Below are 22,986 nucleotides of genomic sequence, written 5' to 3'. Positions count from 1 at the left end.
CATTCATAGCCAAATACATCGGTTTGGGGAATGATCTGCTTGCATAATCTAGTTTTAATTAAAACTTTCTTTATGCTAATCAAATACAATATGAATAAAAGAAATTCACTAGCCTAAATTAGCACAATTAAAATATGGACTATGTACCGGCTGAACATTGTGGTTGTATCCCTTAATTGCTATGCCTTCCAAAGAGTCATAATTAATTGGGTTTCAACAATTCTGTTTCCTTAAGTCAATTGGTTTGTAAGATCTTCACAAACAAATTCTTCTAATTCTTTATGATCTAATTTAGGACTTTCATATTAATTAAGACTGAGATGGTCTAAGATTGTCCATGTTTGCAGGTGCTCTTTGTTTAAAGCCTATATATAAGGAAGGAGACCCAACAGCAACATCTCCAAATGAGTTGAATGCGCTTGAAAATAGGCACATTGACTATAAGAACCATTATGCTTTTCACGCTTTGCACCTTCCTTACTCTTTTCGCCTTTTCCACCTGCTTTGATGAGACTAAAGCAACCAATCTAGAAAGTCAAGAGATATATGATGACTTGTTTGAGGTAAGTCTGTTTTGTGGGTACATTTTATGTATAGCTAAGTACATGTGGTTGGGTGTCTTGTGTCATGTAGCTAAACTGTGCTGCCTTGCGGTCGCTATATTAAGCCACTTGACTTAATTATAGCAATATGGATTCCTATGGAGTTCCAGACAGAAAAACGTGTTAAAGTGGAACTATGGGCAAAAGAACAAATAACAAATATAATACAATCTGTCACTAGAATAAATACAGAAGTTTTCATATTTCCAAGTCTCCACTGTTACTTTTTTATGACCTGTTGATTCTGCCAGTAAATCTATATTATCCACTTTCTTTAACACAGTGAAAACGCTGTTTGTTGTGTTGTCACGGTGTTGACAGGATAGTCTTGGTTGGGCATGTAGTTTTAAATGGACTTTAAATAATCAACAAACCATTAAAGTCCAGTTCACATTTTTTAAGGATCATGTGTTTTCCTTTTGGAAAAAAGGTTTAAACCATATGTATAAAAATGCCCATTGTAAGCACCCATGTCAATGTTATTGGATTTGTCCCAAGACCTGTAACTGTCCCTTTTTCTGGACAGCTTGGTTTGCATGTAAAGATGGATAAAATATAAAAAAAAAACGTATTTGAAATAAAAACAGGAATTAATATACTAGATACTATCATTACAGTTATTAACAACATACAGTTAATAGAGCACAATGTTTTTCTCTATGGTTGCCCTTTAGAAGACAAGTTTGGAATTTCCTTAAAAACACCTAAGTCCCCCTCCCTAGACCCCTAAAATAACCTAAACTGATCTAATCCACACACAGGTGTTTATCTCCTCCAATGGTGGCAACCTCCCATGTTGTTTAGTCTGGCTGGTAAAAATCAAGTGCGAGGCTGCAGTGTGCTCCAAAATCCCATAGGCTTGTAAATGGCATACCCAGCAGCATCACGCCCCATTTAAGTCTGTGGAACATTAGTGTGTAGGTACAGGCAGCCTGGAGGAGATAGGCATCTACAGAGATTGTTTCCATTTAATGTAGATAAGGAGACTAGGTATGGAGGGGGGGGGGGGTGGGGGGTTTCATAGAATTTGCCTAGAATCCTGATTTTGTCCAAAACTGAATTTATATATGCATATGTACTCCAGTGTAAGGTGAGTACATTTTTTACTAGGGGCATTAGATAACTTGAGTGAACCTGCAGCCTTTTCAATGGAGCCGGTTCACATATGTGTGGGCCGACCGCAGTGCAGTTTTAAAAAGAGTCTGATGCAATTTTGAGCCCAATTCAGGTGTGATTTCCATTACACTTTGGTAATTCGTACCTGAATCGCACCTGAACCGCTGAACAAAGTTGTACCAGTGGGGGTTTAAACCCGCGTTCAAAACCAGATAGCACATATTTAAAAAAAATAAGAGAAAGTAAAGAAAAATTAAAGCTGAGTTTGGATTATTTTCAATAGGGTATTGCACTTTTTACCTTTCTCTTTAACTTAAAAGAAATGTATAGCGTCTGTATATGTTTTATGTATTTAGTTATTGTATTATATTGAGGACATGGTTTTCTTTTCTTTTTTTTTCATGGGGTAAAAATGAATATTGCATATTTATTGCTTATTTATTTTTTAAATGTTTATTTTTGCATTTTCAAATAAAAATAAAAAAGAACATAAAATAATGAAATCTGACAGCAGTTGGTGTGATAATATTAACATAATAGAGATTCTCTACATGCTATACACACAAGAGCACTTGCTCACTCACTCATTGCTCTCCATCTCCATCCAACATTATAAAGAAAGGGGGAATTTAAAGAGGGGGCATTCTTGTTAATATTCATAAAAATGTGGGAAAGAGTACAGTAATATACTGATGTTCATAAATAGTCAGTTTAGGTACATCAGGTAGATCCATTACAATGGTTGGGATGACAGGCGGGGTAATGTATCATATCTATCAATGGTTGCCAGAGTTTGTAAAAATTTTGAGGACATGCTTTACTGATAAATAGTTTTAAATGTAGGTAGCAAATCATTTATAATTTCAATTTCTGACCAGTGCCAGGTGGACTGGAATTTTTACATTGTAGAAGCATTTTCTTTCCAGCATAAAAAAGGATCATACAAATCATGGTTTGTTAGAAGTGGAGGGCATATATATAAGCCAGTCAACCCCAGCAAGTTTGTGGGCAGGTCAAGGTGAAAGAGTGATTGTCACATCCTCCATGTTTTCCCTCCTCGGTGGGCACCAAACGAGGGTCACATGAAAGGCCTACCAATGGGTAGGTTTTTCTGGGCTAAATTAGGCACCGTAACTGGATCGCTTTACTACCCATGGTGTACCTTTACTGTTGTGCTGTTTTTATTCAATCCCCCGGGACAAGGCTAAGGCTGGCATGGGGGAATATGCAACTTTAAGGTGGGCCTCTGCTGTTAGAGATAAATGATACCTGCACTGTAACTATTCTCCAGTTAATTCTTGGGTTTACATGACTATGTACACCTTCTCTGTAACTTGCATTTAGGAGGGACATGCTGAGCCTTAGCCACATCCACCTGTCAATTTTTTCACCACTACCTCACTCCCAGTAAAGGTATGGGGTCCAACAGTGCACATTGCGCAGACTTCATGCATGCACTTCATTTTACTTAAACACACAAAAAAAAAAACAGCGTTGTCCCCATACACACTTCTACACCAATTACAGTCTACATAAAAGTCTATATGAAAAGTTCTCTGGTCCTAGGTGCTGCAGTTCTCTGACAAATCCACTGGGTGGCAGACATGAATCTGAAACAATACAAAGAGAAAGAGAGCGCAAAGGCTACCCTAGTGTAGCACTGTTTTTATTGTAAATTAGCATTTAAAAATACGAGGATTGCACTCACAGACATATGATGTGTATTCACATATACAGCTCTATTCAAGTCTCCTCTCCTGGTCTATATAGATCGATTGGCTCACAAGGCAGCAGTGTTGTATGGAGATGTTGGTGTATAAGATAGGAGTCTGCTTCCTCATCTCATGTGCTGTTCAGCGCTTGCACGAACCACCCGGCTCAGCGCGATGTCTCTCGTGGCCTGGAGGGGGAGTCATGGTGGATGTGCTGTCTCCTCTAACACACATACACACACTTCTTTTTACTTAACCTTTCTGTACCTCTGTACAGGCTGGGGACCTCTGTGGCGTGAATCTGCTCCCACTGCTGTTCATGGAGAGAGTGCTGACAATAACTCCCTCTCATGCACATGCTTAATGACAGGCTGCTTGTTGAACATCTGTAACCCTAGGTAACCACTTGCTTGTACTCCACACTGTAATAACTCTTCATACCCCTAGTACCATAGTGACCAAAACAATGGGGTGGTGCCAGTTACTTGCATTACACTCCTTTAGTAACTTCAGACAAGGTGGGAACAAGGTTTTAAAAACTTGTCTGCAGGGTGAACCCCAAGTTCTGAAGACATAACATTCAGGTAGTAGTGAGCAACATTTGCTCTCTCTTTAACCTCAACTCTCTGCTCTCTGGCCTATTACTGGGCCTGAACCTCTGGGTCCCTCTTTTATAACATGGGATCAGTGGGCTTGACCCAGAGAATAAACAGACAAAAAAACAAAAAAACAGGAGTGCATTAACTCCTAATCTCCCAGCTGGGACTACACCTAACTGGCTATTTTTAATAGATAATTGTGAGTAAATTTTAAGATAGTATGTGAACAGGTTCAGAAAAGATGGAAAACACCAGATTGGAGATTCAGAGCAGGATTGCAGAGTAGGCCCACGTGGTTTAGTTTTGCTGGGGTGTAATGAAAATGATGAATACTTTTAAAGTGAATGCATTTCCCACAGTACTAATAACTTCTGTGAGCCAGACTATTTCCAGATCACCCCAAAAGTTCTTATCCAATTAAGAAATTGTGCCCATTTGCAGTGTCAAAAGAGTGACCATTTCTGGTTTGTAGGTGAGCGTAGATAACAGAGGTAGGTTTGGATATTTTTTTTTATATACATGAGAATTTCCAGTTAAGAGAGAGAAAATTTCATGTTACAAATTTTGAATTGTACAAAAAGTGCAAGGTACAAAGTAAGATATCTGAAACTATTTATTAGAAATCGTAAAATTGCTTTTGGATTGGTTGAAGGAAAGGAAGCCCCCTTGATGTATAAATGAAAAATGGTTTGTGATACCTTTATTAGACCACCATTTGGAATCCCAATGACCAGTTAGTTCTTGAAATCTTGAGTTGTTCCAACGGGGGGATCTATGAGAGAAGCAAGATCCGTTGTGTATGAGAAGTATGTTCAGCTCTGAACCAAACTAGTATAAAAAAAAACAAGGGTGAACATGTACTCCATTTCTTAAGTGGACTGCGATCTAAGGGCCAGATTCACGTAGAACTGCGGTGGCGTAACATATCGTAGATACGTTACACCGCCGCAAGTTTTCATCGCAAGTGCCTGATTCACAAAGCACTTGCAATGAAAACCTACGCCGGCGGCCTCCGGCGTAAGCCCGCGTAATTCAAAGGGGGGTGTGCCATTTAAATTAGGCGCGCTCCCGCGCCAGACCTACTGCGCATGCTCCCTTTTGAATTTCCCGCCGTGCTTTGCGCGAACTGACGTAATTTTTTCGATCGGCGACGTGCGTAGCGCACTTCCGTATTCCCGGACGTCTTACGCAAACGACGTGAATTTTTAAATTTCGACGCGGGAACGACGGCCATACTTTATACAGCACATACGTGTGCTGTGTAAAGTTAAGGCACCAAAAACGACGATTAACTTTGCGACGGGAAACTAGACTAGTGGCGACGTAGTGAACGCGAAAAGCCGTTGTGGATCGCCGTAACTCCTAATTTGCATACCCGACGCTGGTTTACGACGCAAACTCCCCCCAGCGGCGGCCGCGGTATTGCATCCTAAGATCCGACAGTGTAAAACAATTACACCTGTCGGATCTTAGGGCTATCTATGCGTAACTGATTCTATGAATCAGTCGCATAGATACTCTGAGAGATACGACGGAGTATCTGAGATACTCCGTCGTATCTCCTTTGTGAATCTGGGCCTAAATATTTAGTCTGACAGCCAAATATCACTAATACCAGAACCGTGAAGGCGGAGGGATTCCCAGGGTGTAGCCAAACATATATATTCAGAGATATGTAGAACTGTTATTGACGTACCACATCAAAATACTAAAAATTCCAAATAAATGTTATTCCAAGCATTGATTTTGTCAAACAGTCAACAGGTTTTGAGGCCACATAACACCCTTTTAATCAGAGCATGTGGGGATATAAAAGCACTCTATCATATTCAATTGATTTGATTAAATATGTGGTTTTCGTTTTTATTATCTTTACAGTCTAAAGAAGATTTCCCTAATGAGAGGAATGTTCATTCCGATGAGTATCGGTACTGGGGATCCAACAGCATAAATGACATTAACAGATACAACAGACTGTCCATGCAGCCTGAGAACGAGTTTCTACAGGAACGAAGCCTTAAACCTGCTGCAAATCTGCCTCTGAGATTTGGAAGAACATCCGATGACAAAATAGCCAAAAGCATTCCCAGTTTTGATAAAATAGCCAAAAGCATTCCTAATCTACCTCAACGGTTTGGGCGTTACTTGTCTGGCAAGGCTAATGTCCAGTCAGTGGCTAATTTACCGCAGAGGTTTGGAAGAGCACAAAATAGCGACCATTTTGTTCACTCTTTTGCTACATTACCAATGCGATTTGGAAGAACGCCGCATTCTGATAAACTTCAATATGAAATGAATTCCCATCCTCTAGAATTGAAAAACCCTGAAGAAGACAGTGACAAGAAGGTAATGACAATGTAAAATTATGCTTTTTTGTCATGCAAAGTTGATAACTAGGCCAGCTAGGTTTCATTTCAGGACCTTTTTAATGCATGGGCCCACCTGAGTACTGCCCAGGAGCCCCAGGTGCATGGGGGGGCATGATAATCTTGCATTAGGCTCTGCCCCTATAGGCTGACAGGAGATGTGACAGCAGCGTCACTCACTACTCCTGTCAGCAGGAAGGTGGAGAAGCACAACAGCACCGCCTAGTCTTGAAAAGTGTGGCCAGGCAGGGGAAGGCAGCTACTACTTTTTTGTAGTATTCTAGTACAGCCTCAAGAGCTATCTTTAAACACTAATCTGCAGAGCTGGAGCGGGCAGTACTGGGCAGGGCTGTGCATGGGGAAAACTGTGGATGGGGAAAGCTGCATCCTGAATCTTGACCTTCCCTGCCTCTCCTCCATGCAATACTGAGTACACAGGAATCTTACTCAGTGGTGTAGGTGTAAAACATTGGTCAGCCAGGTACAATAAACTGTGTTTTTTCAAAAGGTATGAGTGTGTATTAATGCGTGTGAGTTTATGTATGTGAGTGTGTATGCATGCGTGTGAGTTTATATGTACAGTATGTATTCATGTATGTATGTATGTATGTATGTATACCTGTGCATACATATTTTTATATGCACATGTGTGTATTTATGATTATCTGTACATTGCTGTTAAGCCTTGTTTACACAGGCATGCTTAAGCAAACATCTGTGTGAGGGCCGTTTTTGCCCTCACAGGCATGGGATGCACATGTGTTGCGTTCATCCCCACGCAGGCAGTCCCATTCATGTCAGTTAGGACACAGCAGCTGTATGCTCAGAGCCACTGTCCCCAAATTGACATCCATGTGGGTGTGGGTCCCCAAACACAGACAGTGTGGATTCGCACTGCGCTTTGTGAATGGCCCGGCGGCAGGGGAAGGTGGAGGGGGAGGGAACTTCCGGGTGATCTCACCACGGTGAGATCACTTGGAAGTGGGAGCGGGTACCTGTCAAAACCAGGTACCCGCTCCCCCCAAAAGGTGCCAAATGAGGCACTGGAGGGGGAGGTAGATAGGCAGAGCTTCCCCTTTTGGGTGGAGCTTCGCTTTTAATATGCTCATATGAAGGCTTAACAGTAACCTACAGACACATAAATAAAGGCCACTGAGAGATTGGGAGAGGCATTTATGTTGGAGCGGTGTGTACAGGGAAAAACAGGGTAAGTGGTAGAAGGGGGCAGTGTGTAGAGAGGGCAAGAAAATGTATAAAGGGGGTGAATTTTATTTTGAGATCATTTCCTGGTTGTGTTTATTTGTATTTTTTTTTTAATAAGACTAAAAAGTCATGCACAATATTTAGCATAATTTAGCCACACCCACATTTTGGCATAGTGTGCGTACAGCGCCGCTGGTCATCATCTACCTGGCAGGGACTCCAGTGCATAACTTTGCCCAGAAGCCCATCATGCTATTAAGATGGCCCTGTTCCTTCCAAACAGATAATTGAAATGAACATCTACTTTGACAAAATAGATGACCTCTACCACAAAGAAATAGTTTAAATGTAACATATACTGTGAAAACATATTCCATCTCCACAGGAGTTTTCCATTCTATTTTCTTAGAGGGAACATTGACAGGATAGGGGGGAATTAGCATACAGTACAAGAACGGCAAACATTTTGTTCTTCAAGTTTACTTGCAGCTCTTACACAAGTAGAGCCTGTAATAAACCCAAGTTTTTTTCCACTCCCATCATTGAAATACTTTCCGAGTGGTTGTCTCACCTTAAGAGGTATCTTTTGGCAGTACTCCTGAGACCCCATATGATTCTCACTGCTTCTGTGTTTCAAGGTTAAAAGCTAGAGGGCGCCAAGAACTTCCGTGTAATTTGGTTTCGTTTAGGTTTGTGTAATTACCATAAGTCTATTTGTTTTTTTGGATGGGGGAGATAGCTTGGGTAGCTCAGCATGGGTCCCCTTATTTATGCTTCTCAACAGTTGTATCAGAATCTAACTAAGCTTCACAAGTAACCTATTGCCTTGTAGAAGGCATGGGGTAGTATGAGACTTCTTAATGCATGGTGAATGGCAGCAATCTTTGAAGAACTTGCTTTCAAATCATAGACCCTAATCTGATGTATCTTCTGCAGCCAGCCATAAGTAATGCAGAGGTGCATCCACACTATCTGAGCAGCATGTCTTGGCAGTGTGGTCAGTGATCAGTACTACCGCTGAAAACTTGGTAAAGAGGTCCACCACGACTAGATTGTGATGGTATCCATCTTTTCACATTTTGAGTGTAAAAAAGTCTATGGCCGGTACTTCCAATGGGACAGGTGTGTCCCAAGTTTGTGGTGGAATTTGGGCTGCAGCACCTTAGACACTGAACAAACCACACACTGCCAGCCGTCTTGTTTAACCAACTGAAACAAATCAAAACAAATGGCTTTTCTCTTGGACCAGCTAAATGTTTTGTGGTCTCAACAGTGACCCACTTCCATGTGGATTCTCCCCATCACAGAAAAGGCCCAGACCCTTGAGAGTATAATCTGCCAGTTCACTAATTAGTCATGAAAAAACATTATTTTGCAGCACAGTGTAACATCCATCAGTCCTTGAAACAAAATAATGAATAGTAGAATAATTTTATAATTCAGCACACATCAGCGGTCATCCACTATTTTGTTTAAGGACTGTTAGCATTGAGCTGTATCTGCAACCAGTTACCGTATTTGCCGGTGTATAAGGCGACCGGGCGTATAAGATGACCCCCTAATTTTTACTTTTTTTTTTAAGATTTTTTGCCTGTACTCACCATATAAGACGACCCCCCTTCCAAGGCTTCTGACGTTTCATATTTCTTCCTTCTGGAGCCATATTCTTCTTCATTCTTGCTGGAGCTGGAGACATATTCTTCCTTCTTTCTGGAGACATATTGTTCCTTCTTGCTGGAGCTGGAGCCAATCACAGCGAGCGATTTATTCTATTAATGAATACAAAGCCTGCTTGGATTGGCAGAGGCTGTAACATCATCAGCCCAAGCCTCTCTGACTCTCAAAGCCAATCCGAGCAGGCTACTGTATGTAGCCTGCTCAGATTGGCAGAGGTTGTTATTCCAATCCAAGCAGGCTCTGAATTCATTTAAATACATAGCTCACCGGGATTGGCTAAGCGGTATATACTGTATGTAGCCGAAGCTGCGTACAGTATTACCGCACATCCAACAGGCATCCGAGCAGCTGACCCTGCGTATAAGACGACCCCTGCTTTTTGGCCAGTTTTTTTAAGTGTAAAAGGTAGTCTTATACGCCAGCAAATACAGTATATTATGGGCAAGTGTGCACCACCCTAGAGCAGTATTATATGTGTTTTGATTATACCATCTATCAGGTCAAGAAGGGACCACTCACTCAGTAGTTTTTTGGTTGCTGGCAGTAGCTTCAAAACTTTTCTGGGACCGGACCACTGCTTCAACTGTATTGACTCTATTAGGGGTACAATAACTGGATCATTTCTTTGTGTCTCTATGTCTTCTCTATTGCTCAGAGGAGTATTCCTGTCTGTGCTTCAATACAAATAACTCTGTCATGAGTTGTGCTATCCCTTCTGTCACATTCCGGATGCCACCTTCTATGGTCTTTTCAGTTGCAGTTGTGTCTATCGATTTCCCACTTACAACAATCATGGGTAGGCCAGAGCCTGTAAATCTCTGGCCTTGACATGCTATGACTGCTTCTAAGGCCTCGTACACACGACCGGACCTGTCCGATGAAAACGGTCCGCGGACCGTTTTCATCGGACATGTCCGCTAGGATCATTTGGTCTGATGGCTGTACACACCATCAGACCAAATTCCCCGCAGACAGGATACGCGGTGACAACGTTGCGGCGACGTGGCGGTGACGTTGATGCGGCGACATACGCGACCCCGGAAGTTCAATGCTTCCACGCATGCGTCGAATCACTTCGACGCATGCGAGGGATTTCGGCCAAGCGGACATGTCCGATGAGTCGTACTGACCATCGGACATGTCCGACGGACATGGTTCCAGCGGACATGTTTCTTAGCATGCTAAGAAACATTTGTCCGCTGGAAACCTGTCCGCTAGGCCGGGAATCCGGTCATTTCGGCCCTACACACGGTTGGAGATGTCCGCGGAAACTGGTCCGCGGACCAGTTTCAGCAGACATGTTCGGTCGTGTGTACGAGGCCCATCAGTTTGTGGAACTTAAAATGACGGTAGTTTTTGTCTTTCCCCATGCAAGATTTAGCTGACCTTGTCAGACACCAATCTATCTACAAATTGTTTCTTCAACCAACCATCTACATCACCATGGCCATCCCACTGGGCCCCTTTCTGTTTATCTCTGTTGTTATGTCTTCCAGTTCCAGTGCATATAGCGGAAAGGATTTTTTACTCTCTGCTTTCTGTCAATGAAGGCCCTAAAAGTCCCTTGTTTGTCATTGTTTGGCTATACACCAATTCAAAGCAGTTCATTGTCTTGTCAGGGGGATACTTGTCTTCCAATGGGAGATGCAGGGTTAATTTTCTTGTTTCTTCCTCTAGAGGGTGGAATTTCATAAAACAGATCAAGGTCTGCAATCTCTTGACCTAATCACCCAAGTCATAACCTGGCCATGTGTACTTGGGTAATTCTTGCAGCAAGAATTGTCATAAATAAGGAGGTTATTGTTGCAGAAGTGGTAAGTTGCCTCCTTTAATCTGGAGTCTTACTACTGACTCCAGACCCGACAACTGGTGTCATTGTTGTGCCACTCAAATTGCCATCGCCTGAAATGACCGATTTATTTTTGTATATGCCAAGTTTAACAGGATAAGTAAATAGCCAAATGATCAAGGAGTAACGGTAGCAGGTGCAAAGTTGTACGTAATAATCAGGGCCGTCTTTAATGTTGATTGGACCCTGGGCTAAAAAAAATTGGGGGTCCCCCCAATGCAATTTTGCTCTTCACCTGCTCTGAGACATACAATAAATATCAACTAGACTTAAAATCCGTTTACTGTATCAGATCAGGCAGTGATTGCGATTGGTTGCTAGAGGTTACTGCATATCATTACCACTTACTGACTGGTTGCTAGAGGTTACAGCACACATTACGGCTCACTGATTAGTTGCTAGAGGTTACAGCACATGATTTCTTCTTGTTCATAGGTTGCTAAAGGTTACCGTACAGTAATACTGCTCACTGATTGGGTGCTAGAGGTTACAGCACATCATCTCTTCACTGCAGAGGGGCGTGATATACATATGAATGCCGCATTTATTTACATATGAATGCCGCCAACCTTGGCTATTTACATATGAATCCTGACGCTATTTACATGTGAATGCTTCCATTATTTACATATGAATGACAGTTATTTACATGTAAACACAGAGTCTGCAGGAGAGTCACCTGTACACAACAATAGGGCAGAGCTGGGCAGCATTAGTAGCAGCACTTCACACTGAGATATCAGGACACTGCACAGGACTAAAACTTCAAGGGACAAGGGAATTTAAACTGGGATAGTTGTCAAGTATGAGGCAGCTGCTTTGGGCCCCACAACAATGACAGGGCCTAGGGCAGCTGGCTGTTTTTCCCTGCCTCAAAGACATCCCTGGTAATAATGCAAACCAGGTTTAGGAAAACAAAAAGCATGCATATACAGCAAACTAATACAAAACAGAATATATAAGCTGCACAAACATGAACTATTCACAGCAATGTATCTGTGACTCAGTTAGGAAAACATGTGGCTGCTTAGTATATCCTATACAGATATAGTTGGGAATCACTGCTTCACTAAAACAGATCAGAACACTAAGACCCTGTACACACGATAGAGCATGTCCGATGAAAACGGTCCGCGGACCGTTTTCATCGGACATGTCCGCTGGGAGATTTTGGTCTGATGGCTGTATACACCATCAAACCGAAATCCCCGCGGACAGACAGCACGGTGACGTGGCGGTGACGTTGACGCCGCCACGTCACCAAACCAGGAAGTAAAATACTTCCACGCATGCGTCGAATCCATTCGAATCCGGTCGTGTGTACAAGGCCTTACCGCTGCTTGCGCTTTTCCTCTAAAACAGTGTCCCTCTCACTTAGGGCCAGGGTAGCCCTGGTAACATAGATGAGCAGCTGAAAAGATCCAATGCCTGGGGACAATTACTCTCCCACTGGAACTGGAGTAAAAATTGGGGAGTTTTGTGATTTGAAGTTTAAGGGGCCTGCATCTTTATCTGAGCATGTTTAGTAAATGGGTACTTTGCATGTGTAATTTGTAAAACTGAGGTGCAGTTATGATTAAACGCTGTGGTATGGTATCCAGCAGAAGGCAGATCGTAATATCTGCCCTCTGTTATTAATAGGTCCTGAATTGTGAACTGTCCTAACTATAGTCAATGCCAAACATTAATTGGGTAGTGTAAGGGGTCAGGTACATGAGAAAATAAACATATGCAAAATACATTTGCCTCTAATGTCAATCACAGATATCTTTTACCATGGTAAAATATATAAATCTAACACATTTAGATATTGCAATATTGACAAGCATCATTTTAAACTTAAATTCTGCTCTATTATAAGTTGAATCTCAAATTATGCCTCAACTGAATAACTCAACATATAACCAAATAAAACATAAATTAAAAATTAATTATATAGATAGATAGATAGATAGATAGATAGATAGATAGATAGATAGATAGATAGATAGATAGATAGATAGATAGATGTGATAATATAAATTCACATTTTATCATAATAATCCAATGTTATAAAAAAAATAAGATATTGCATATTGCATATATTAAATGTATTTTTATTTCAACCTAATTTTGCTAGTATTGTTAGTATTATTATGGGTAAAATAGTGTACTGCCAGTGTTCTAATACCCTCTTTTTCTTTTTTAATTGTAGAAAAGACAAGCAATGACCTTTGAATACGAGCCGAGTCTACAGATGTAGCAGCTAGTGAATCGCCCACAAAACCCATCATCTGTCCAACACTGTATTCCAAACAGCCAGATATGCACTCTTTGCACTTAGTGGTGAAATCAGCTTTACGCTAATGCATGACCCACTTTAAATTCAAAAGAAAAGTGATGAAAATGCAAAGCAAAGAAATGCATCAGAAAACTGTGATGAAAACAATTATTTAGTTAAAGTGCAACAAAACTACATTATTATACTGTAAATAAAAATAATAGAAAAAAAATAAAATTCATTTTCAAATGTATTTTTTTTACATACGGTCTTCTCCACCTACAAGTCAGTGGATCAAAATAATTATATCAGCTGGAAGAATCCATATACAACAAAAAACGGAGAATGTAAGACAATTGGGCACCAGTCACTTTGGTTAATAAAGATGGATTTTATAATTGATCACAATTGTGGGAGTGAGAGTTCTGCATATACCCTAAGTACAGTTCCTTACAAAGACCCTAAACTTTTGACCGCTTGTTTTTTGAGCTACAAAAAATATGTGTCAGCTAAAAACAAACATGTTCTTTGCCTCCCTTCCCAGCAGCACTTACTCGCCTCTCCCCACAATTCTGACCAGCCACCAGAAGTGAAGCAAGAACTTCCTTTATAAGCTCTGAATTGCTCTAGTCAACGCTTATGACTGATCACTCTTTCTACCTCCAAACAACAGCACGGAGCCAATCTGCAAGCCCCAGCACTGTCACATGAGAGGAAGAGGGAGTGAGTTTCATGCTCTTACATACCATAAAGTACGGTACTTCATATTTTATTTATTGGCTGAATGGAGCAGTTGAGGAGTAAAAAATAGGTAAGAATGTGCTGGTGGAAAGGGAAATTATAAGGAATGTTCCTTTTATTTGTATGACCAAAGCACAGATTTGCAATCACTAAGAAAAAGGATTTAGTGACACCACTGTTAAATTGGCCTAACTCTGCAAAAAAAGAGCACAAAATGTAAAAAAAAATACAAAAATTGTTCAATTAAAAACCTGCAAGTAGCCAATCACTCAAGCCCTGTACACACGATCGGTTCATCGCTCCAGTTTTGAATTCAGCCGCTTTGCCCACTGCTCCCCTCCTCCTGCCCAATCACATAGTGCTTTATTGTCTCATGAACTAAATCACAAAATACAAAAGCTCCAGTGAATGGGCAGCAGAAGGGAGGGGTGGGCAGAGATGCAGTAGGTGAGAAGGCAGCATCTCCCTTGTCAGAGCCCCCAGAGTATTGTGATAGCTTCACTCTCAGAGTTTTGGAAAACTGTCAGGCCCCGTACACACGACCGAGTTTCTCGGCAGAATTCAGCCAGAAATTCGATCGGAGCTGGATTCTGCCGAGAAACTCGGTCGTGTATACACTTTTCAGCGAGGAAGCCGACGAGGAACTCGTCGGGCCAAATAGAGAACTCGTTGTTCAATGAGGAAAGTCGGGCCGCCGAGATCCTCGGCGGCTTCAACACTGAACTCGACGAGGAACTCGATGTGTTTGGCACGTCGAGTTCCTCGAACGTGTGTACGGGGGCCTCAGATGTAAATTAAAGAGATAAATCTGTGAGGTGGCATGCATCTCTTTGAACCTAAGGCAGGCCATACACATTGCAAATTTAATTCCTGCAACCATGGGATTCCCCCATCAACCCAGACAGCGCTGACAGGGGAATCGGCAATTGTCTTCTACTGGCGGGCGGGCGGGGACGAGGGAAGACTATCACTAGCGTCTATAGCAGCCCCTAGCGATAGTGGCAAAAGAATCTGGCAGGCTGGTTGTGCCCAAATTGATTGATCAATCAAATTGGTACATTCAGCTTTCATGATAATGGTCCGAATCTTGGCCAGTTCCTGCTGAACCAGCCGAGATTCGAACCGTGTATGGACGGCCTAACTTATAGTATGCCAGCACATGGAGTTCAGCTTTAAAGTACACCTGTTACCTTTATAAACTCCCACAACTAATATTAACAATATACAGTATGTAGAAACTGACCAGTGCCAACCGAAGCTGCTAACTTTCCAGTCTGATGTTTTTCGGAGTACTTGGCAGTGACCTTGCATGATGATGGAAGCAGGGTAGGATGGTTCTTGTGTACAGTGTAAGCAGAACAGGCAGAATTACACTTTTATGTCAGTTTATTTCTCAGAGCCCCTAAAACCAATGCACCTGCAGTATCCCAAGATTAATTTAGGAAAGCGTTGATGCTGAAGATTTCTTTATAGCACACCCTACATGCAATCTGGGGCATCAGTAATCTACTGAGATCTGCTTGCATTAGATTGCAGGATACTCTATTTCTTAGTAATGAGTGTCTTAAACCTAGAAGTGGCAAACTACAGGTACCCCCTAGTTTTGAGACTCCCATAACCAAGGGTGTTGCGGAGCATGGAGGGGCATATTTGCTTTAATACAGGTCCTCAAAGGTAATAATGGTAAACAACCTACCAAAATTAAGAAACACTGATTTGGCACAAGTTCCAGTAATAGAGAATAGACGATAAAGCTAAATTAGAATGTTTCACACACAACAATAAATAATTTATGTATGTCGTTATTAGTTCAAAAGCAAAGGAAACAAAGTATACCAAAAAAATATTAAACTGCAGAAACACTTTACATTACTTTAACACCTACTTGAAAGCTTTAAGGAGTTGTGGTTTATTTCCTAGGGCCAAATCACACAAGTCCTCTCTGCAATTGCTGTGTCAACAGCTTTGTAAACCTGTGGTTGAAGCCTTGAGAGGAAATGAATACATACCTGTGGCTATCGTCACCTCTTTTATAACATTAGCTATAAGTTCTGAGTGAAGTGAGATTCTAAGGAACTAGTTGTGCACCATAAATTGGAAAAGAGATTTTTAATTTACCTGGAGTAAAGCAACACACAAACACACAGCCAACACATTGCAAGCATCCCAGAATGGTGTTTTTTCCCACCATTTGCACCTCTTGGTATTAGCTGCCTTTGTATGCAACGGTTGCATGCTTTTGTAGGTCTAGGGGATGAAGAAAAGCAAGTTTACTTAACCAATCTCCCACCATAAGACCAGCCTCTTCTTACCTATGCCACGGCAGTCACTGGTGCTCTGACATCATCAAGTCCAATGCATTGCACATGAGGATGTCCATGAACAGTCCATCACTGGAACATAGGGGAGCACCAGCTGCTGTCAAAGTAGGGGATCGAATAAGAAAAACTGCTTTTTCCGTCCCCTGTACCTAATTGAGTATTTAATCCATGTAGTGTGGGGACAGCCAAACTGCATCTTACTTTACAAAGCGTTATGCAAGTTTGAGAATCTTTGTTGGTGCCATTCCACAGTCGCCCCACCCTCAAACTGCTTTCCCCCTACCTAAAACTTAAAGCAATTTTTCATCTCCCTGCAGCATGTTGGTTGTTTTTTGGGTCGCTACTCGCGCAGCATGGCTTTTATTCACAAATCAGTGAATGGAAGATTATAAGCAGGTGTTAGCATCCTTTTCAGGCTGGGTTCACACTTGTCCGACAAACGGTCCTACATTGGGAGCCTCATGTAGCATGACGTGTGAAAATCAATGTTTCCCTATGAGAGCTGTCTTAACTGGTCCTACACAAGTCGGTCCGACTTTGAAAATGCTCCCTGTACTACTTTTGGTCCTACATTGATCCTACTTCAACCCATTGAATATCATTGAAGTCGGACCAAAGTAGTATCCTGTTCATGAAAGTAGGATGGATGTAGGACCCATGTAGGATAAATGTAGGACCAATGTAGCAGAGCAAAGTAGGATGAAAGTAGTGTAGTAGTGTGAACCCAGGCTGGGTTCACACTACATTATAGTGTAAGTACATTATATGATTGTTTTTTATCTATTTTTAATCGTTTTTTAAAGGAATCCGTTAACTATTATGTCCCTATACCCTGTAAACAGTCATTTCAGCAAAAACATTTTTTTCCTTTAGTGACCCTTTAAGCTGGGCAAAGATGGTTCAAAATTTCGATCTGTGTGTTGCCCTCTCTGTTGATAGATCAACTTCTGTCTAACCTGTTGATCAGTGGCTGCAGACAATCAGTTGCAGAGGCTTATCAGTGTATTCTGATCAGGTTTTTTTTTTTTGGGGGGGGGGTTGTTCCACCCACTGGCTGAACAAAAAAAAAATCTGTGTCCAGCTTTAGGCCTCTTTCACACGGGGCGGATCAGTAATGATCCACCCCGTGCACCTCCGCTGGCTCAGCTGGGATCGCTCCGTTGTTCCCTGCTGAGCCGGCGGATGACACCGCCCTGTCTTTTCTCCGCTCCCCCCTATGGGGGATCGGATGAACACGGACCGTATGTCCGTGTTCACCTGATCCGCCAGACGGATGGAAAAGTACGTTTTCCCTCCGTCACACTTTGGCGGATCGGCGCGGGTCAGATGTCAGCAGGCATGTCACCGCTGACATCCGCAGCTCCATAGAGGAGCACGGAGCGCCCGTACAGGTCCGCAAAAAAAACTTACAGGCGGACCTGAAAGACCCCCAAGTGTCTGTGCAAGAAAAAAATAAGTCCCATTATCAGTATCAGTGAAAGCAAAATCAAACAGCCATACAGTAGGTCTCAGTGCAAGCAAGAATAAGTCCTATTGTTGCCTCCTTGTTCTGTGGTTACACACTCTCCGCTGATGCTGATGCTTTATCGCTCTAAGAAGACATCAAAGTAAAAGTTTGCTTTGTTGGGCAGGAAAGCAGTTGATAAACTTGCTGAATTTTTGCATAATTGCTATCACCGTACAGCAAATGGTAGTCAGAGAAGCCAGCTGAAAATGGTTGGAGCACGACGATGTATTCATATGCATACTGTCACTGTATATCAATTTTTGTTTGTTTCCTGGCTCCAGTATAACTAATGGTGTGAAAATTAACAGCAATTTCATTTCATACACCTAGACAGATTGTCTGTGCCACCTGTTCATATGTCAGCATGACTGATAGCAGCTCAGTGAAATACAGATGAGGGCAAGGAAGTCAGTTTGTGAATATTCCCAGCATTTCAGGAGGTATGTTCTGTCTCAGATGCTGCTTTATGCATTGACATACCTCCTTACACCATGTCTGTCTGGACAGTATGGTCACCTGCTGACTTGGCACCAACCACTTCAAGTGTTACTAAACCCACAACAGTAAAATCAGTCTGTATATGCAGCATAGCATGCTTGTTATACTCACAAGGGGTTAATCCTCTGCATTGTGTAAAAAGGCTGTCTTATCCAGTATGCAAAGTCCCCCAACCCCCCCCCCCCCCCCCCCCCCCCACTGTCTGGGGAAGGCCAGCTAACACAGGCAGAGTAGCCTAACTGCACATGCTCAGTTTTGTCTTTTATGCTGAAGAGAACAGTTACTTGTTCTCAGAGATAGCCAGGTCACATGATCTTGACATCACACATGTGGGCATGTATACAGAATATGCAAATGACCTAGATACGCCGATTCACAAATTTACGTACGCCCGGCGCTATTTTTTTACGTCGTTTACGTTAGGCTTTTTCGGCGTAAGGTTGCTCCTGCTATTATGAGGTGTACGCAATGTTAAGTATGGACGTCGTTCCCGAGTCGAATTTTGAATTTTTGACGTTGTTTGCGTAAGTCGTTCGCGAATAGGGCTGGACGTAATTTACGTTCACGTCGAAACCAATGACGTCCTTGCGGCGTACTTTGGAGCAATGCACACTGGGAAATTCCACGGACGGCGCATGCGCCGTTTGGGAAAACCGCCAATCACGTCGGGTCACCACCCATTTACATAAAACACGCCCCCCTCATACTCATTTGAATTAGGCGCGCTTACGCCGGCCCCATTTACGATACACCGCCGCAACTAAGGCCTCGTACACACGACGGGACATGTACGATGAAAACTGTCCGCGGACCGTTTTCATCGGACATGTCCGCTGCTGGATTTTGGTCTGATGGCTGTACACACCATCAGACCAAATTTCCTGCGGACAGCGAACGCGGTGACGTGGCCGCGCCATCGCCGCGACGATGACGCCGCAACGTGCGTGACCCTGGAAGGTCAATGCTTCCACGCATGCGTCGAATCACTTCGACGCATGCTAGGGCTTTCGGCCGAGCGGACATGTCCGGTGAGTCGTACAGACGACCGAACATGTCCGACGGACATGGTTCTAGCGGACATGTTTCATAGCATGCTTTGAAACATTTGTCCGCTGGAAACCTGTCCGATCCACCGGAAAATTGTCCGGTCGGCCGTACACATGACCGAACATGTCTGCGGAAACTGGTCCGCGGACCAGTTTCAGCAGACATGTTCGGTAGTGTGTACGAGGCCTTACAGAGCAAGTGCTTTGTAAATACTGCACTTGCCCCTGTAAATTGCGGCGGCGTAGCGTAAATAACATACGCTATGCCCGTACAAACTTACGGCGGGCTACTTGAATCTAGCCCAATTACTAAATCCAATCTCTGTGAATAATTACACTGACTAATGGTACATGGAAGAAGAGGTGAGGGTCTAGCTGGGACTAAATTAACTAGAACTAAACAGGAGGGGAAAATAGATGAAGATGCCAAAATGATATAGACACTGTACTGTCCCAAAACTGCCACTAGATGTCGAAAATTACAATTAGTCAATTAGATTACAATTAGATTACAAAACAATGATAACCTGATGCAGTTCATTACAACACAGAAAAATTACATGAATACATGAAGGGGGGGGGGGGGGGCGAACAAGGTACAGTATAAGTCACATAAAATACTTTTAGCTCCTATAGCTTAGTGCACATCTAGGGGATTCTTGGGGTGCTCTATTAAAAATACCAGGAATCTGCAGCTGTTATCCTACCCTGACTACCACTGGGTTCAAGAACAAAAGATGATTAGGACAGCCACACTCCAATCCAATTTATTGTATAAAGAAATGGAAACAGGCACTACAAGTCACAGCAACTAAATCTTGGACAGCTGACGCGTTTCACACTAACTTAGTGTTTACTCATAGCTGATTTACTTAGAAGCCAGTGGTAGGTAGTATTCACTGGGGACCCAATAACAGGAATTTGGACTCAGCTGCATTCTGCCATAAAATCGCTTCCCCAGATACTGACAGACATAGCATAAAGATGTGATAGAACCACCAGCAGAAGCAGGAAACAAAGGAACTGATGGGAGCACCTCACATGATTGGATGTGCTGAGCTGCAAGGGCTAGGAGGAGCAGGGTTTGGTAAATGGAGCATACCAAGAGTAGCTGTACTTGACTGCTAGGGCCCAGAGAAGTAGAGTGTGGCAAACTGTGTATACCAGGAATAGCTATCTTCAGCTGCAAGTGTTTGAAGGAACAGAGTTCAGGAAACAGGGTGTACCAAGAATATTGTCATTGGTCAGCAGTGACAGATGAAGCATAATAGGAACAGTTCCAACTGCCAGGAGCCACAGGTGGAGCACAAAAGGAACAACTGCTACAGACTGTTTGGACCAGGTGACGGCAGTGGGAGGCATTAAAACTGTAAGGCACAATAGGACAGGCTAAGCTTTCCCTCTTCGTCAGGAACCATTCCCTGTCGCTAGTTCTGTCCCTACCAGGCTGGTTACCTAACCCTACTCTACCAACTCGCATATGCATGCCAAACCTGGGAGCCAGGGCCTTAAATAGGCTCTGCCTGACCTGAACGACATGAGGCAGCAGTGTCCAATTGGATGCTTCCCCAGTGACCCAGGAAATTATAGAGGAACTATGTTCCTCTTGACTTGCTCTCCAACTGCAGTGCCGCTGCAGAAGAGCACCACCTAGAGTGGAGAAAGTAGACTGCACATGCCTACACACAGATGCTCCAGATTGGCCATGGCTGTGATGCCTGGGGTAAAACCCATAGGTGCATATTGCTACACAAGCTAGGAGATGCTCCCCTGGAGCTGAGGACGTAAGTAACCACTACATTAGAAGACATGGGAAGTGCAGCGCTAATAAAGTGATGATAAAAATAAATATACAATCACAAAAAACAAATTAGTGAATAACGATGTGAAGAATATGATTCAAACTATGATGCAAACCAATATAGTAGTTTGTGAAAAGAATACATTGGATGAATAATATATAGGCAAATTAATGAAGAAAAAGGAAAACTAATGCGGAGTCCAAAGTGACACAGCACAGTCCGTGAAGGGTTCAAAATAGAAAAAGTCCATGCAAAACAAGTGATATATTGTTGGAAAAAGGTTCTGAGTGTAGTGAAGTCTCCAAAATAAACCAGGATATTATCAGGAAGGTGATGATGGATACTAGTCTTCCCAAAGATACCGTGAAAATTTCAGGTGTGACATCCAAGTGAATAATTGATCTGTTTACCAGACGGCCGTGCTGTGATGAACAGTCTTGCCTAGCTCAGGGAATGAGGTTCCCCACAATCTATGTGTCTCTGTAGCGATGTAAAGATGATTGCTATCCACAGTCGCTCATATAAAAAAGATAAAGGCATCCATAGTGTAATATGCAAATAACTGTGTCATTTATTGAAAGTGATTATTGCACTTACAGGACGGTGAACATAGTCAGCGGTATAAACAATGAGAGCTGCGGCGTCTCAATAATCATCTCTTCTCATTTCTGTATCATCAGTAGCACCACCTCTCGTTCGGTATAGCATGGTGACGTCAGCAGCCCCTACGCGTTTCGTCACCAATGGACTTCAACTGGGGATTGGCCGGTGTGACCACTACATTAGCAGAAGATTGTTGAGATCAATTTTAAACTTGCTCACAAGTCTTAGCTGTGAGACTGTGAGAGTAAAATATGTTTTTAAATAGAAAGACTTGTAAGTTGGCTGAAAGCAGTACATCAGGCATACCCTGTGCCCAGCAATAAAGGATAATGGCCATCCAATTTGGAATGCTTAAGAAGAAGATGTTATTGTTTTATTTTGGGACTTGATTTCAAGCTTGGAACTTGATTTCAGAGGACTGCCACATTGCCTGCCACTGGGACCTGGCACTGAGAACATGGGGGGGTATCTGTGTTACTATTGGAAATTTTGATGAGAATGGCAGATGGGGGTTGAATACAGTTATCACAATGTTCCCCACGATAGCCCCAACAGAGAAAGAGAGCTCCAGCGGGTCAGTTTAAGTCTAGAGGAAAACCTTGGGAGTTGGTTCACCCTTTGGTTTCTCCCCTCCTAGCTCAGGGAGAGAGACGAGTAGCAGAGCTTTAGGGAGTGAGTGGCCTTTTGCAGAAGATGCAAGCAGCCTCTGGCAGGGCCTAATATCAACTGTTTCTCACATTTTGCCTAAGAACTGGGTTGGGGTCTGCGACCCAGACAGAGCCATCTATTTGTTGAGGATTCTCAGTAAAAGAACATTAACCATATCCAGCATTGTGGTGCCTTTTGTTCATTTGTCATGCTGCTCTAAAGAGTGAAAGAGTGCTACCGGTGTCTCCTGGAATAGCAGACCTGGAAAAGGTAGGCCAGCGACTGGAACCCCTGGGAGTGAGGCCCCATACACACGAGAGGATTTATCGAGGATTTCAGCAGATTTCTATGCGATGGCGTGTACACACCATCGCATTGAAATCCGCGCTGAAATCCTCTGGCGATGACGTGTCGCGCCGTCGCCGTGATTATGGCG

General features: G+C 42.7%; 1 protein-coding gene across 1 annotated transcript; it reads left to right on the top strand.

Annotated features, from left to right (window-relative positions):
• Positions 1-381: 381 nt before the first annotated feature.
• NPVF (neuropeptide VF precursor) lies at positions 382-13,588 on the top strand. The gene is made up of 3 exons (XM_040351984.1): positions 382-563; positions 5,908-6,375; positions 13,319-13,588. The coding sequence occupies exons 1-3, from the start codon at positions 414-416 to the stop codon at positions 13,364-13,366; spliced, it is 666 nt and encodes a 221-aa protein (XP_040207918.1). The 5' UTR covers positions 382-413; the 3' UTR covers positions 13,367-13,588.
• The last annotated feature ends 9,398 nt before the right edge of the window (positions 13,589-22,986 follow it).

Source organism: Rana temporaria, chromosome 5 (genome assembly GCF_905171775.1).
Source record: "Rana temporaria chromosome 5, aRanTem1.1, whole genome shotgun sequence".
Lineage (NCBI taxonomy): Eukaryota > Metazoa > Chordata > Amphibia > Anura > Ranidae > Rana > Rana temporaria.
The sequence above is the reverse complement of the archived record's forward strand: the minus strand, read 5'-3'. Positions and strand labels throughout refer to the sequence as shown.

Bases quoted from the DNA above. Each gene is read 5' to 3' on its own strand.
- NPVF (XM_040351984.1), top strand. From the start codon at position 414: ATGCGCTTGAAAATAGGCACATTGACTATAAGAACCATTATGCTTTTC. The intron at 564-5,907 runs GTAAGTCTGTTT...TTATCTTTACAG, and splicing joins TATATGATGACTTGTTTGAG to TCTAAAGAAGATTTCCCTAA. The intron at 6,376-13,318 runs GTAATGACAATG...TTTTAATTGTAG, and splicing joins AAGAAGACAGTGACAAGAAG to AAAAGACAAGCAATGACCTT.